The sequence below is a fragment of the Sciurus vulgaris genome (assembly GCF_902686455.1).
Source record: "Sciurus vulgaris genome assembly, chromosome: 17".
NCBI lineage: Eukaryota > Metazoa > Chordata > Mammalia > Rodentia > Sciuridae > Sciurus > Sciurus vulgaris.
The window spans coordinates 12,445,734-12,462,747 of record NC_136478.1 but is presented as its reverse complement, the minus strand read 5'-3'; the positions used below and the strand labels follow the sequence as shown (position 1 = coordinate 12,462,747).

At 39.7% G+C, this 17,014-nt stretch overlaps 1 protein-coding gene across 2 annotated transcripts in view; it reads right to left on the bottom strand.

The window, feature by feature from the left end:
* Positions 1–3,393: 3,393 nt before the first annotated feature.
* SF3B3 (splicing factor 3b subunit 3) overlaps positions 3,394–17,014 on the bottom strand; it is a 47,375-nt gene continuing 33,754 nt past the window's right edge. For both annotated transcript variants that reach the window (XM_079117086.1, XM_079117085.1), the window contains exons 17-26: positions 16,435–16,589; positions 9,686–9,860; positions 8,849–9,054; positions 8,601–8,757; positions 7,568–7,693; positions 6,946–7,158; positions 6,283–6,381; positions 5,008–5,151; positions 4,323–4,427; positions 3,394–4,003 (exon numbers count right to left, since the gene is read on the bottom strand). In XM_079117086.1, coding sequence (XP_078973212.1) covers positions 3,863–4,003; positions 4,323–4,427; positions 5,008–5,151; positions 6,283–6,381; positions 6,946–7,158; positions 7,568–7,693; positions 8,601–8,757; positions 8,849–9,054; positions 9,686–9,860; positions 16,435–16,589 — 1,521 coding nt within the window. In that variant the 3' untranslated portion in view covers positions 3,394–3,862. The remainder of the gene's footprint in view (positions 4,004–4,322; positions 4,428–5,007; positions 5,152–6,282; positions 6,382–6,945; positions 7,159–7,567; positions 7,694–8,600; positions 8,758–8,848; positions 9,055–9,685; positions 9,861–16,434; positions 16,590–17,014) is intronic.

The following is a 17,014-nucleotide window of genomic DNA, read 5'->3' as shown; positions in this document are numbered from 1 at the left end:
TCTCAACAAGACTCCTAAAGTGCAAAGATGTAAAAATCAAGAATCAATAAATGGGATGGTATCAAACTAAAAAGCTTCACAGCAAAGGAAACAATCAAGAACATGACTAGAGAGCCTACAGAATGGGAGAAAATCTTGCTATCTGCACCTCGGAGCACTAATCTCCAAGATATACAAAGAAGTTTAACCCGATCAATAAATGGATAAAGGAACTGAACAAACACTTCACAGAAGAAATATGAATGATCAACAAATACATGAAAAAAAGTTCAACATCACTAGCAATTAGAGAAATGAAAATTAAAACTACATGGAGATTTCATCTGAATAGCAATTATCAATACAAGTAACAATGTTGGCAAGGATGTGGGGGGAAAGGTACACTCATGCATTGTTGGTGGGACTGCAATTTGGTGTAACCACTCTGGAAAGCATAATGGAGATTCCTCAGAAAACTTAGGATGGAACCACCATTTGACTCAGTTATCCCACTACTTAGTATATACCTAAAGAACTTAAAATCAGCATACTACACTGATGCTGCCATATCAATGTTTATAGAAAATCAATTCACAACAGCTAAGCGATGCCCTTCGGCAGATGAATGGATAAAGAAAATGTTACATATACACAATGGAATATTACTCAGTCACAAAGAATGAAATTATGGCATTTGCCACTAAATGGATGGAACTAGAGACTATCATGCTAAGTGAAATAAGCCAATCCCAAAAAACCAAAGGCTGAATGTGCTCTTTGGCATGGGGTGCAGTGAATGGGGTATGCTTACTCACCAGATTGGAGTGGAAGGAGAGTTGGGGGAGGGAAGGAGGATGGGAAAAGAAGACAGTAGAATGAATTGTACATAACTTTCCTATGTTCATATATGAAAACCTGGCCAGTTTAACTCTACATCACGTATAAACACAAGAATGGGAAGTTATACTCCATGTACGTGTGATATGTCAAAATACATCCTACTGTCACATATAAATAAAAAGAATAAAAAATTTAAAAATAATGGGGGTCTGGGGAAGTACCTCAGTGGTAGACCACTTGCATAGTATGTGCAAAGCCCTAGTTTCAATTCCCAGTAACTCATTCTCTTTCCTTCTCTCTCTCTCTCTCTCACACACACACACACACACAAACGCATTTAGGAACTGAAAATTTAAAAGCCATTGGAAGTATGACTCAGCATTTCTGGCTCCCCTCTGAAGAACTCCAGAAAGGCTACAGTCATGAGCTGCCCACATCCTGGCGTCCAGCACTCTCCCTGTGAGACAGGGAACCCTGAGCGCCTTTCCCAGTCCCAGCAGCTGTTTTGCCAGCAATACATTTACACAAACCAAGAAAAGCAACATTCCAGCCACAGTCCAACTTGAACCCCCTCCCCACAAGGAATGCTATTCTTGGCCAGAGATTTTCCGAAGGAAATAACATCTGCACAACCTCTGGCCCAAGAGGTCTGGGGAAAGCTGAAGCAGCTGAAAACTTTTTGGTCCTCTTAGATCCAAGTCACAGGGGCTTAACAGAGGAGCAGAATGGGAAACAAACCCAATAACCAAGTGCAGATGACTGTTTTTTGACATTACTCCTCCTTTCCAAGTTCCCCAGCGATCTCTGGTGGGTTTTTGTAAGGCTGGAGACAGCTCCCAAATTAACCAGATTGTTCAACAAAACTCAAAGAGCCACTTGCGTCCCCTTAACAACTAGAGATGGGACTTGCAATCTGGCCTCACCTAATTGCTAAATATTTATCAGACACCTTTTGTAAGATGTGAGGTAGTAGCTATGAACAAGACAAAATTCCTCCTCTCAGCAAATTCAAGCCTGAACACTTGCATTGGCACTCCAAAAATTTTGCTTGCCAGAGCCCTTCCTCTGGCAGAGAACAGCAAACTGATGGGGAGATTACAGAGGAAGCTCAGAGGGAAAAATTCCTGATTCTACACAGATAAGAGCATGTGCCTATCATATAACTTTCCTAGCCTTGTATGTGTACATACAACCAGGGCAATCCCACATCATGTATGACCACAAGAGTGGGAACCTAAACAGAGTAAGTTATACTTACTCTATACTTCTGCCAAAATGCATTCTACTATAAGGTATAACTAAAAATAAAAAATAAATTTTTTTTAAAAAAAGAATGTGTACCTATCAAACCTGAGTTAGGAAGGTTAGAACAAGGAGCGACTGCTTATCTATTCATGCTGTGTATTTGACAGAATGCATTTAGAGCCATAGGAAAAAATAAGTCCTGGAATTATGCTTCTTAAATGCAATTCAGAAGTACTATCTCCTATGCAAATCTATGCATTAAGAAAAAAAAAGTTATTTAGGGACTCAATTCCTGGCAAAACCTAGGTTTCTACTGACTGATCTAAACCCAGTTTCAAGTTAAACTTAGTTTCTGAGGATGGATTTGGAACCTTCTCTATACTGGACCAAGGGCTGCTCAAAGGCTGTCTTATCATCTCTAGTCCACATTCTTACCAAATGTCATCTTTAGATGACAGAGAATTTGCTCAATTTAGGTAGCTGAGCAGATGCAAAGAATGTTTTACTCCGTGACATTCTGAAAGCAACAGTGAGCTCAGGTCGCACTGAGGGACTGCGTGCAAGATTAGGGTTTCCGGGCTGGGGAATATAGCTCAGTTAATAGAGTGCTTGCCTTGCAAGTACAAGGCCCTGGGTTCAAATCCCCAGCACCAAAAAAAAAAAAAAAAAAAAAAAAAAAAAAAAAAAAGGGTTTCCCACGCAGGCAGGAGGAGGAATTTCCCAACTAGGGGGCTGGAACAATTCTGAAACTGGACCACTTCTGGTTGATGGGCTCTCAGTGGTTCTTCCTTATATTCCCAAGGTCCTCTGGAATCTACCCAAGATGTGCAGAAACAGCCCCCACCCCATTACTTATGTGCTTCCAAACAGGTCCAACACACATTGCCTGTTCCCAAGGGAAGGCTAGTATTGGGATGATCTGTTCTCACTGACCCTTTCTAGTAGTCACAGGTTCAAGGACTTTCTCAAGAAGCGAAGAAAGCATTATTAAATGAGACTGCCCAGATGAAGCCAAGCTAAACCCAGTCATTCCAAGACCTCAGAGTACAAGGGAGCTAAGAATGGGCAGAGACATCAGCAACAACTCCTCAATACCAAATGGGAAAAGGGAGTGACCATCCATATGGTCAGTGAGCCCAAGTTTCATCTGCATAGCAAAGAATCAGGAAAAAAGAAATCACCAAGGAAACTGTGACAGGAGGCCACAGGGTGCCAGAAACCCAAATAGAAAATTGGAAGGAAGAAATGGGGGCTCAGTTCTTGTTCCAACTCACACTCAAATTTCCCACCTGAATTCTCATTCACAGAAAAAGAGACACAGATATCAGCCACCTTAAAAACTAGGTTTGCATTTCTGGGTAGGTTCCAGAGTGACAGAATTTAGGAGTCATACTGTATCCAACCTGTCCCCACCTTAACTTATCTTCCTCCCTCTCACAAAGTAACATTGTACAAAACTGTATTTACAGGAAAACAAGTTAAAAATTAAGGGTGTGTACAAAAGTAGACAAAAGACCCAAATATCAATACCAGAGATGGTTTCAGGAATAGGGAGCATCAGCTTGGGGTAATGTATTATGTACTGGGCAGGGAGAAGTGAGTGAATCTGTGCCAATTTTAGGGGGAAGCAGTCATTCCAAGGGAAGAGTTGAGGGGAGAGTGCTACTGGCTTTAATATTACAGTCTTAAATATCCAGTCACCTTTCTCCTGCCATGTAGCAGAAGACAGGTGGTGGTGATGGTAGCAAGGAAAAAAAAAAAACAGTGTCTCTGGCAAGCCTGCAGGCACAGCAAGGGCTCAGAAGGCATAACGGGTCCGGATATCCTCGAGCTTCTTGGACACCTCAGGGGGGGTTCGGTCCAGTTCTTCAGAGACATTCTTCTGCTTATTGGGCTCCATGGAGTTGAATTGCTCGCAGAGGTCTCCATCAATCACATTCTGAGACATGCAGGAGAAACAGAAAGAAAAATGTTTGATGTGCAAAGAAAAAGGCATATGCTAAACCAGCAACTGCAGGGAGAGCTTTTTCTTCTCCCCCAGATACTTGAGTAGCTGGAGTTCAGATGGGCAAAACCCAGTACAGCTTGTTCTCTGGCTATGGCCTTCCCTGAGAGAAGAGGCCTCGGAATATCACTAACCAGGAATTCCCATCATTGCCTCCATCAATCCACTCATTTGCTGCTCCTCCACTCAGGACTATTCTTTTAAGAAACAGAAACCCAGAGAAAAGACCAGGTGAATGGGTTGAAAAACCTACCTTAACAGGGAAGTAATAGGAACGAAAGCTGAGGTGGTCCCGCCCACAAAGAGGGGGATGCTCAGACCTTAGGTGCATTTCTACATGTTGGAAGAAGTCATGGTCCTGGTGGAAGAAACGAAGAAATTCATCACTGAGAAAACCAGTGATTTCAACTGCTATTCTATGGTTTCCACAAGCACAATGAACAGATGAGCCATTGATTTTTATCATTTGAAGAGACAGCAAACATCTCATCACTCTTCTGATGGTCACAGGTTTTTCTGCTATAATAGGAGAGGTAAAATCCAAACAGACCTCATTGTATTTGTAATACAAGAGAGACTGTCATTTAGTAAGAGTGGCCTATGAGGTCAGATTCCTGACTTCAAATTCCTGGTTGGAATGATACAAACCTAACATCGCCAGGAAGCATCCCATCATTCCTAGTCTGTAGAATTCCATTTCTGGGGCTTTGGCCTGAGAATAACCCTATACCCAGATCAGAACTAGTATTGTATAAATTAAATGACTTAACTCAGGGGGTAAAAATTCAGATTCCCATTCCTCCAGGCACTTTTAACTGTAACCTTATACAATTTCTAGACGCTCCTAATTTTAGATTCTTAAGAATCTGCCTCTTAGCCAGATTCAACACTAAACTACCTTAGAAAGGCCAAGGCCAGAGCCATGTGGGGGATCTCACCTCATGGGATGTGAATGGGACAAGGATGCCAATTCCACCTGACAAAGTGGTATAGACGAGTGATTCTGAGCCTCCAGGAATCAATGTAGTCTTCTGTAATGATAGCACTGTCTCCCCAACATGGTAGTTCATGATCACCTCTGCCTGCAAGTCAAAAACAAGCTAATAACTATGTGCTCTCTGGAGCCTGTTCTGGTTTCCCATGGGCAAGTGGTCCCTTCAGAAACATTTAACCACCTATTTTGGGGTAGAACTAGGGATTCCCTACCACTGAGTAACATTCTCTATCCCTTTCCATTTTTAAATTTTGAAACAGGGTCTTGCTAAGTTGTCTGGTTGGCCTTGAACTTGCAATCTTCCTGTTTTAGCCTCCCAGAGTAGCTGGGATTACAGGTATACCATTCCACCTAGCACATTTCATTATCTTTTAAATCGAAAAATTGCCAGGTACCACTGTACACGCCTGTAATATCAGCAACTCAGAGGTTAAAGCAGGAGGATCAAAGTTGGAGACCAGCCTTAGCAAGTTAGTGATGCCCTAAGGAACTCAGTGAGACCGTGTCTCAAAATAAAAAAATAAAAAGGGTTGGGAATAGAGTGGTTAAGTACCCTTAGGTTCAGTCACCAGTACCAAACTTAGTTAATTAATTAAATTTAATTCCAAAATTACTGAAATCTAAAAATACTTTACATTCTTTCATTATTTAAAGCTTAGTGCCTCAAAACATATTGAGGTTTAGATTATTTCTGATAAAAAATTATCATGAAAACTCTGTGGTTAAATTATCAAGTTTGCAATTAAGAAAAAAAGAAACCATATTATAAACAACAGCAATCACTAGGTTTGTTCTCTAAACAAAGTTGTCTTTAAAAGTCCAGAGATTCTCTATTAAAGTACATGCCTACAAGAGATGAGCAGGTTCAGGACCCAGAGAAGAGCTGGTTAGTATTGGAAATGAACCTTATAACCATATTTTTCAAGGACTCACTACTCTCCAAAGAGATTTTTACACTATTGACAGAATGTCTCAGGAAAATTCCTACTTTACACTCATAAAAATGAGGTGACCACGCAGTCACTTATGACAAACCCAGCATTCATGCTTTACAGGCTGTATTGTCAGATGAGGGATTTCTGAAAAGGAAAGAACTTACAAGAGAGCATTCAGTAGTCATGTGCACTGTGGATAATCTAATCAAAACTCTTTCTTCAGTGAGAGCAAGAGGGAAGGTATTGAACTTACCTTTTCACTTGGGCCCTTTTTGCAATCTTACCTTCTGTGAGGCCCCGTTGAGCAAGCCCCGGTCCCACAAGGCTTTGTTTCCTGTGGGATCCTCATCCACTTCATCGTTGGTGTTAGGTGGGAGCCTCACCTATAAGGAAGTGACACAAATCACAGGGATGGGACCTGCACCTGCTCCCCTGGATCATAAAGCAATATGGTTGCCCTGGGTCCTTGTAAGCAAGCACAAGGCAACTATCTAGACAGTGGCCTGAGCCCAAATATCCTATACCTACTCCAGGGAACTGTGTCTGAGGTGTGAGAAACTCAAGAGAACCATGCTTTAAGCAAGGTTCAGCACAAAAAGAGCAAAACCAGACCACAGATTATAAACAAGTCAGACCTGGCCAAGCTAAGATTCTAGCAGAAGGTAAAAATAAATACTAGTCATTTGTTCAAACTAAACTTATCATAATTAAATTATGTTCCATAGAGAGGAGGGAGGTCACCATGGGGTTGGGAGTGGGTTTCAAAGGCCTGGTAGGAAGACCAAAGAGTTTTGGTTTTTGGAATTAGCCTTAGTAGGGCTAAAATGTTATACCCATTTTTACTTCTCATATTAGAGATCATACTCCTGGCTCCTTCTTTTTACCAACGCCACAAACCAAGCTGACTTTTCTACATATCACTGTAACCAAAAGAAACAACAACTCACCACACAAATGTTACCAAACTTGTCTGCTCCAGCCACAGTATCATAGTCAAGGAGGCTAGCTGTAGTAACCCATCGGGGGTAGGTGTCATCGGCAAAAATGATGAGCTGGTTCTCATTACGCTTGTAGCGAACCCAGATGAAACTTTCTTGGACATCAGATACAATTACCCTGTGCCCAATAGTCTGGATTCCAGATATATAATTGGCGATATGCTGCGGGGGACAAACAAAGACTGAAATGGATATAATCCTGGAATTCAGAACCTACAGAAAATCTAGCTTTCTCTGATTAGGACAGACTAGAAAAGTACACATCAGAAGAGCTGCTGGCAATAAATGTCGAGAAGGTAGGAAAAAGAATGAGTTTTTAATATAGTGGAAATACATGTCTCTCACTTAAATTTCTTATAAAAGCAAGCAGGATAGAAAACTGATTTTTGGTTTGAATAAGGTTATCTACTCCTTCCCTTCTCAAGATTTAAGAGTCTAATTCTGAGGTTGGAAAAAGGGGAATATAATATGTTTCTAATAAAGTCACATGACTTTAAGAATCAGCGTCCATTACCCAAACAATGCCCCCTCTTGCCTCATAGGTAGGTCTTAGCCTCCACAGAACGTTTACCTTATTCTCACACTTTCGGAGTAACTTCTTTTTTCCCAGGTCGTAGACTCGCAAAAGCTTCCCCACACCAATCAACACCCTCCCCTGGAATGGAGCAATGGCAGCAGGGACCTCTTCCACTGGAGTCTGTGAGAGGAAAAATAGGTCATGCAGCTACCACAACACAAAGCCACAAGCTAGTTCCACCCCCTCAACCCAGAACTGCTGCTTCTATGGGCACCTGTCAGGAAGACAGGCAGCAAGTAACTCTATTTTCGCTTGTGAGAGGAATAAACCACACATGCAGCATTCTGTATAAAACAGCATTTTCAGGTAAACAAATCCTATACAATGCACTTCACCTAGCAAGTGGCTCAATGCCACAAGTGAGAAGTCCTGGTACCTGATGGGTGCTGTCCTCAGCCTGGGCTAGCACCACAAAATAACAGTGAAGCTTCAATATTTAAGAAGTGACTAAGGTTTGCAGAGAGATGGGAAAGGAATCAAGTAAAAATGACATCTTAAGGGAGAAGAAGGGTCTGTGAAATAATTACTTCCAAGAGGACACTTATCTCATGGTAGGACTAAAGTAGTCATTTGTTATTTATATTTTAAGGCATGTCTAAAATACAGAGTCTAGAGGCATTAACTACATTTATACTGTTATGCAAACCATCACCACCATCATCTCCAGAGGTTTTTTCATCCTCTAAAACAGAAACTCTGTTTCCATTAAGTGGTAACTTCCCAGAATATTAATTCTTTAAAACTGCTGAATTTTGGTCACAAATTGAGTCTGCTGAGTGAGACAGTAAACAAGGAGCTGATTCAGTGTGCATCTATCTTTCCACTGTGGGTGGTTAGCACCCAGGCTTCCTCTTGGAGCTATGCACTGGTACATCACTGAAGCATGACCTCAACATTTTCCCTGTACTGCCGAGAGATGTATTAGAATCAGTGAACTGATTCCCAAAAGGTCTGACTCATAAGTTCAGCAAAAGTGGGAGAACTAGGTAGAACCTAAGAGTCAGGAAAATCACTGGCTAATTCCTACCTTGTGCAAAAACTCCAGTTTCTCCCCGTTGTTCACAAGCTTGTAAGTATAGACAAAGCCCCCTGCCACAGATCGAGGGTTCAATATCAGGTCCTTAGCCACACCCACCAGCACATACCAGTCTTCACCAGTGTTAGAGAACCTACACACAGCCACACTAGAAAAAGAAGCAAGAGTCAGGCATTAGTCAAAACCCAAAGAATTCTGGTATCTGCCTAACAAATCCTGGACTGTCCTAGGCTTCTTACCTAAAAGCTGCCTCATTTTGTTCCAGCTGGACAAGGTCCAATGTATTCCCCTGAATAGGATTCATCACCCGGATCACAGAGGCCCACTGCCCATTGCCAGCCTTGGGAGCTCCAAAAATGGATTCAGGGAGGTTTTCGTTGAGGAATGCTGCTGCCATCTCTGCAGCTAGCTCCCGTTCATCCTCTCCCGCTGCTTCCACCATTTCCTAAATCCAAAAAGAGAGGAGTCAGTGTGTTCAGAGGTGAGAAGGGGGAAAGCAGCAAAAACACTAGAGGAGGAGCTTTATTTATAAAATAGCAAAGTCTGTCACCCAAAACCTGGATTTCCCAAGGTAAAGATTCAAGGAAAGGTGCACCAATGGGAAGAAGTGAAAAGATCATCAACTGGAAAATCAGATACCGCCAGCTACATTTGAGGAGAAAATGCCAAAAAAGAACAATACCAGTTGTAGCCAATATTGGATCTGAGAAATGTGAAAATGAAAACCCCCATTTTTCTACAAGATTACTTCACATCCCTTACTAAGACTATTTATCTCCTTTCTTTCAGGCTGGATCCAGTTCTCCATGGTTGTGATTATTTGTTTTTTGTTGGGAAATGGTTTCTGGAAAGAACTGGTGTTGCAGGGAATCGGAAAGCTGTTTCCTCTGGGCTCAAATCCAGAAAACATATAACAGCCTATTTTGGAAGCTCAAGGACAGAAGAATTCTTCCATAGCGAAAACAGAATCCTGAATAATCCAGATCAGTATATAAACACTAGGTCACAAGACTGGCTTTTCTACACAAGTACACACACATGCCTTTAAACTGAACCTCGGAAGTCAGACACATCACCTCTGCCATTTGCTGCTTTCTCTGAGCTTTAGTAGCCTCAGTATAGGCATTGTGGTCTGTCTCAATGATGATAAGGTTGTTACTCTCAGGGTGGATGACAAATTTCCTTGGTGTGTACTGAAGTGGAAAGGCTACTTGATTGAAGACAGCACCGAGCTTCTCCAATGCCAAAATCCTAAGACAAAATGCAAGGGGTCATTTATTCAGGACCTAGAAACTAATGGCTGAAATGGGACGATGAGCAGTTATAGTAAACACAACCTCTGAAGCTTTAATTTTGCCATTTTAAGCTAGAAGATTCTTCATAACCAGTAAGAGGATCCAGAAGAGCCTTTCCCTTCAGCAATAATCCCCCACTATTTTACACTGATTATGGTTTTTACCATTGAAACACATATTATGATCATCAAAGAAATGTATCACTCCAGTGATAATGTGACAGTTTAAGTTTAGAATCTCCTTTTTACTGACAAATCCAGAAATAAAGAACACTGATTTCAAATTTGTTGTAGAGCACTGCAATTACCAAACATATGGTATTATGCTAATCATGTTTCATAAAATAAAGTAGATGATACCCTTCTGAATAAAAATCACCATAGCTTTAGGAAATTCATGGATAATCCAAGAGATAGTAAGTAAGGGAACACAAATTTCTGACCAACAAGACCTAGAGATACACATCTAAGCCAAACTATGTGGAAAAACAAGGAGAACCCAGGCACTCTTAAAAATATAGTTACTAGATTTCTAATGATGTACTTTTAGTCACAGTTTAAATATCATCTGCAGTAAAAGGGGAAAACCTACAAAGGGTAAAACACGAGATTTTAGTAGATATGAAATGCCAAAATTCTAGAAGTTGAAAAGAGGTATAGAATTAACTACAAATTTACTGAGCCCCCAAACCTGAGAAAGATTTGAGAATTAGAAAGACAAGGATCTCAGAAGATTTTAGAAGATATGGCACATGAGGCAATACAGGAAATGCTCTTCTAAGCTGAAATATTCTGCACAGGGAGTATAATTTTCTAAAATGGCAAGTGAACATAACCTTTGTTCCAATAACTCACTTCTAAGAATTCACCCTACAGATTTATTCATACACATGTGGAATGATACAGCTATCAGGTTATTCACTGTAGCACTGCTAAAAGCAAAACAATACAATAAAAATCAACCAAGAGAGACTAGTTGAACAAACCATGGTATATCCAGATGATATAAAGGTCTAGCAATGAAACAATATGGAGTTATATAATATTTATATTGAGTGATTTCCAAGACATACTGTAAAATAAGAAAAGTATGGTGTAAAAGAGTGTATGTAGTGGGCTCTCTGTGTAAGCAGGAGAAAAAAGAACACACATACATATTCATTAGGATATGCTTAAAACTCGTGTATACAGATACACAAGAACTAGTAATACACGTGTCTGAAAGGAGAGGACTGACCAAAGACATGCTTGGAAAGAAGACATCCATTTTTCAAATGATGAAGCTGCGCACAGTGGCATATGCCAGTAATTCCAGCTGAGCCTGAGGCAGAAGGATCGTAGTTTAAGTCCAGCCTGGGCAACTATGTAAGACTCAGTCTCGAATAAAATTGAAGGGGTTGGCAGTGCAACTCAGTGGCAGAGCACGTGCCTAGCATGTCTTAGGTTCTGGAAGTATTGTGAATAAATAAATAGATAAACAAAAAGTAACACCCACCCCCGCCCCAAACCAGGGTGTCTCCAGGATCATCTAAAATTTCTTCATTGAGTCTCTCTATAAGGACTAAAAATAATGGTACTGCTATTTATTTATTTAAGGTAATTCAACAATGTAGAACTGCTAAGAATTCTCAAGGAAGTAAGCAGTGTTTAAAGGTCATGTACATTTAATAAAAGACTTTTAACAGAAATGAGAATGGGTAGTCTACAACTAGTATTCTTTCTAAAACTCAACTACCCATTCAGTTATAAACCCTCTCCCTCAGTTTCCCCCTTCACATAAATATACACTGGGACTACCCTGTGTGGCCATGACTCTAAGCTAGAGTTCATAGGATGCCCTGGTGAAAAATATAAGACTTGCCCCTAAGGAATTCACATCTCTGTCAATCACCAATAAACCAGTAACTCTTCTGTGACAGTGAAAGGTTAGAATCTCCTCTTTTACTGACAAATCCAGAAATAAAGAACACTAATTCTAAATTTATTGTAAAGCACTGCAATTACCTAACGTGATATTATGCTAATCATGTTTCATAAAATAAAGTAGATGATACCCTTCTGAATAAAAATCAAATGGTAACTGTGAAAATCAAAAGCCAGGAGACTTTAGCTGGATGTGGTGGTGTGTGCCTGTAATCCCAGCAGTTCAGGAGGCTGAGGCAAATGGACAAAAATCAAGGCCAGTCTCAGTAAGTTAGTAAGACCCTGTCTCAAATAAAAACAAGACTTGTTTTACATGTATACAGAAATACATACAAAAATACATACATACATACATACATAGACATCCATCCCCAATAAATTCTCTAAGACTCTAAGGAAACAGCCAGTATCAAGCAGGATCTGATCATACAGTTTACGAATTATCTAGAATGCAGCAGAGTCAGAGACAGAATATGAAAGGGAAGTGAGGTGCTAAAAGAAAAGGAAAGACAGATGAGAAGATTTCAAACATTTACTCAGAACTCTAAAAGAAAAGAAGTGATAAAAAGGGAAAATTAAAACTTTTCAGACAAAAAAGAACCAACAGAGATAAAAAATATAAGCCAAGCTAGATAAAGTCCCTAAAAACTGCAGAAAATACCAAAAAAATAAACAACAGACCACATATGGTCTGACAGTAGCCCCAAAGTTCAACAACAGAAGACAGTAGAAAACTCTTCCAAAGTGCTAAGAAAACAGTTAACCCAGAAGCATACAGCATAAAACAAAAGTACAAACATTTTCTGGTACGCTATTATTGATGGTATTTCTATTCCTGTGCACACCCAAGTTCTCTGAGTAGTAATTACCATGTTCCTTTATTTGTGGAGACACTAATTCAAGAATTTTACAAACATCTAAGTTATAAAATGAGCCATTTAAATATCAAAAATTATCACTGTCAAGAAAAAAAATAAGTATGCCATAAATAAAAATCTCAACCCTTGATCCCACTGTTCCCATTTTCCTCTGCTCTAACTCACAGCTACAAAGCCTACAGGGCACAGACTCTACGCAGAAAGGACACCTGTCCTCAAAGAGACACATATGAAACTAAACCACAGACGCTCCCATACTATATTGCTTCTTTGAAAATACAGTTACCCAGCATTTATCTAAGTGGTGCATAGGCTATTGGTGATACTCAACACTTTGGGTAGTTTTCAGATACACTTTTAAACAATTATTTTAAGAATAACTAGCCTTCTGTGCTACAAAGGATACCATCCAAGAAAATGAAAGACAACTCAGAGATTAGGAAAAACATTCAAATCATGTATCTGATAGGAGACCTGTATCAAGGACATATAAAGATTTCACAATTTGCTTTGGTTTGGATATTGAATATCCCCCAAAGACTCATGGTAGGCTTGGTTCCAGGGTGGTGCTATTGGGAAGTGGTAGAATCCTTAGGAGGTGGAATCCAGTAGAAGTTCTTTAGGTCACTTGGTTGTGAACTAGTAGGGGAGTGTAAGACCCTGGCCTCCTCCTTGCTCTTGTTCCTTCCTGGCTTATAATATCAGCAGTTTTGCCCTGTCACATGCCCCCACAACGATATGCTGCCTCTCCATAAACCCAAAGCAATGGTGCCAACCAATCATGGACTAGAACTTATAAAACTGAGCCAAAATAAACCTTTTCTAAGTTGATTATCTTAGAGGTCTCGTTATAGTACTGGAAAACTAACACGATTTAATAATATAAAGACAATAACCCAATTAAAAAATGGGCAAAAGATCTGAACAGACATTACTCTAAGAAGAATAGCTCAGCTGGGCTTGTAGCTCGGTGGAAGAGCACTTGCCTAGTATGCGTGAGGCCCTGGGTTCAATCCTCAGCACCACATAAATAAAATAAAGGTATTGTATCCACCTACAATTAAAACAAAATATTTTTAAAAAGAAAATGTTCATCATTACTCATCAGAAAAATACAATCATGATATACTTCACACTCACCAAGATGATTAGACTCAAAAGTTATAGAGCAAAAGTCTGTTTGCAAGAACATGGAGAAACTGGAACTCTCATACCTTAGCTGATAGAAGTGTAAAAGAGTTCAGTCACTTTGAAAAGCAGTCTGGCAGTTCCTCAAAAAGTTAAACTAGAGTTATATATTACCTATCAACTACACTCATATTTCAGAGAAAAATGAAAACCTGTGCCCACACAAAAATTCATACATGAATGTTTACAGCAGTGGCGTTGTCTTAAAGTTAAGGGAAGTTTTTTTGGGGAAAAAGTTTTCCTGCTAGGAAACAGTCTGAAAATTTAGAGTTTGTCTAAATCTAAAGCAATTCAGGAGTTAGGGACCATGGATGAAGCCTAGGTGGAACCACGACAGCCTGAGACATAAGTGAAGGGAAGCATTCCAAGGGCAAGTGCAGAGATATAATAATAATAACAACAACAACAATAATAAAAATGTATAGAAGAATGCAGTGAGATCGAGTCTGCTGGAGAAGGTATATAAAAATGCTAAAAGTTAGACAACAACAGCTATGAAAAGATCCTAAAAGCTGTTGCAAAAGAACAAGTTCACTTAAAGAGTAACAGTGATTGATTTTATCAAGAGGGCTACACTAGTATCATTGTGGACAACAGTAATAACCAGGACATGAACAACTTTAATGTCTTAAAAACTTAAAGCTGGGCCCAGTGGTGCACACTTATAATCCCAGGTACTGAGGAGGCCAAGTCAGGAGGATCACAAGTTCAAAGCCAGCCTCAGCAACTTAGCAAGACCTCGTCTTAAAATAAAAATATTAAGGACTGGGAATGTAGCTCAGTGGTAGGGTGCCCCTGAGTTCCCGGGGGAGGAAAAAAGTTAAAAAAAAAAAAAAAAAAAAAAAAAATCCAAAAACCCTGAGAAAGCCATATTGACCATGTTATTTTCTATCTTAATAAGAATATAATATATTTGACTGTACACCAAGAATACAAATAACCCAATCAACAAATTGGCTAAGGATATGAACAGACTCTTCACAGAAGATCTACTAGCAATCAACAAACATGAAAAAATGTTCACCATCTTTAGTAATAAGAGAAATGCAAATCAAAACTACCCTAAGATTCCATCTCACCCCAATTAAAACGGTGATTATCAAGAATACAAACAACAATAGGTGTTGGCGAGGATGTAGGGAAAAAGGTACACTCATACATTGCTGGTGGGGATGCAAATTAGTGCAGCCACTCTGGAAAGCAGTGTGGAGATTCCTTAGAAAACTTGGACTGGACCTACCATTTGACCCAGCTATCCCACTTCTCAGCCTATACCCAAAGGACTTAAAATCAGCATACTACAGAGATACAGCCACATCAATGTTCATAGCTGCTCAATTCACAATAGCCAGACTGTGGAACCAACCTAGATGTCCTTCAATTGATGAATGGATAAAGAAACTGTGGTATATATATACAATGGAATATTACTCAGCTATAAAGAATAATAAAATTAAGGCATTTGCAGGCAAATGAATGAAATTGGAGAATATCATGCTAAGTGAGATAAGCCAATCTCAAAAAAAAAACCAAAGGACAAATGATCTCACTGATAAGCAGATGACGACACATAATGGGGGGTGGGAGGAGGGCAAGAATGGAGGAAAGAGGGACAGGATAGAGGGGAAAGAAGAGTGGGAGGGGTGGGGGGGGAAGGAAACAATAACAGAATGAATCAAACCTCATTACCCTATGTAAATGTATGATTACACAAATGGTATGCTGTTACTATGTACAAACAGAAACAACATGTATCCCATTTGTTTACAATAAAAATAAATTTAAAAAAAATATATTTATATATTTGACTCTCAAAAGTCAATACTATCAGGGGGCTAGTGTTGTGGCTCAGGGGTAGAGCACTTGCCTAGCATGTATAAGGAAACTGGGTTTGATTCTCAGCACCACATATAAATAAACGAATAAAGTAATGGCCCATCAACATCTAAAAAAAATTTTTTTTAAAATTGACTTCTTTACTATGAGTAAAAACAACTGCTCCTAAATAGCTTATAAAAGGCCTAAATAACCTAAGCTGAGGTTAGAATTTCATATGTAATACTGAAAATGACAAGACAGAGTCCAGATGGTTATCAATAATCTGACCCTGGGCTGGGGTTGTGGCTTAGTGGTAGTGTGCCTAGCACATGAGGCACTGGGTTAGATCTTCAGTATCGCATAAAAATAAATAAATTAATTAATTTTTTTAAAAAAGTCTAAAAAAATAAATAAATAATCTGACCCTTACTCTAAAACTAATCCAATGGCACCACCCTTCCCTGTTACTGGAAAACAAAAATCTTAATCTCAAGACTAGACTATAGTGCTAAGTATTAAAATTTGGCCCTGAAAGTCTAAACAAGCTAAAACTCCCAACATCGAAACTTGGCTCCCAGGTACTTAAATTCTGAGCCAAAAGAAGGTTTCACTTGTAACACACTAGTCTCATGGTGAAGAGCTGGCTCTCTGCCATGTCTCAACAACCTCCTCAAACAATGGCAAAAAGGCTTTCTACTGGGCTCCAAACCTGTAATAAACTCACCTCAGGGTATTGGTGGAGATGGCCACAATGCCTTCAGGACACTGTTCAGAGGCAAAGCCAGATGCAAATTCTAGGGTCTCGTAAGACAGGGGAGTGAGATGGAAGCGAGACTGATAAGAATAGCTCAGCCATGAACGGCTTGACATGGCCAATACCTGAGGAGAGAAAAACACTTGCAATGAGCTTGGGAAAAATTCACACATGGTAGGTTGACCAAATATCCTAACCTAAATTTCAGTCCACAGAATACTCCATAGCATTTGAGACCTAAAAGACAATTTTAAGAAAAGGAGGCAGTAGGTTTAGTATATGATAAAACCATGGGCTACAAGCTGCATGAACTAGACTAATCACTCCATCTTACTGAGCCTGTTTCCATAGGTGTAAAACAGAAATACTATTATAAGGCTGAATAGCTATAAAAATTACTATTATTTTTTTTACAGTGCTGGGATTGAACCCAGGGCCTCACCCATGCTAGGTAAGCACTCTTCAACTGAGCCTCATTCCCAGCCCCAGCTGTAAGAATTAAATGAAATAACATTTAAGAACTGGAAGAGATCCAGCAAACTACTATTCT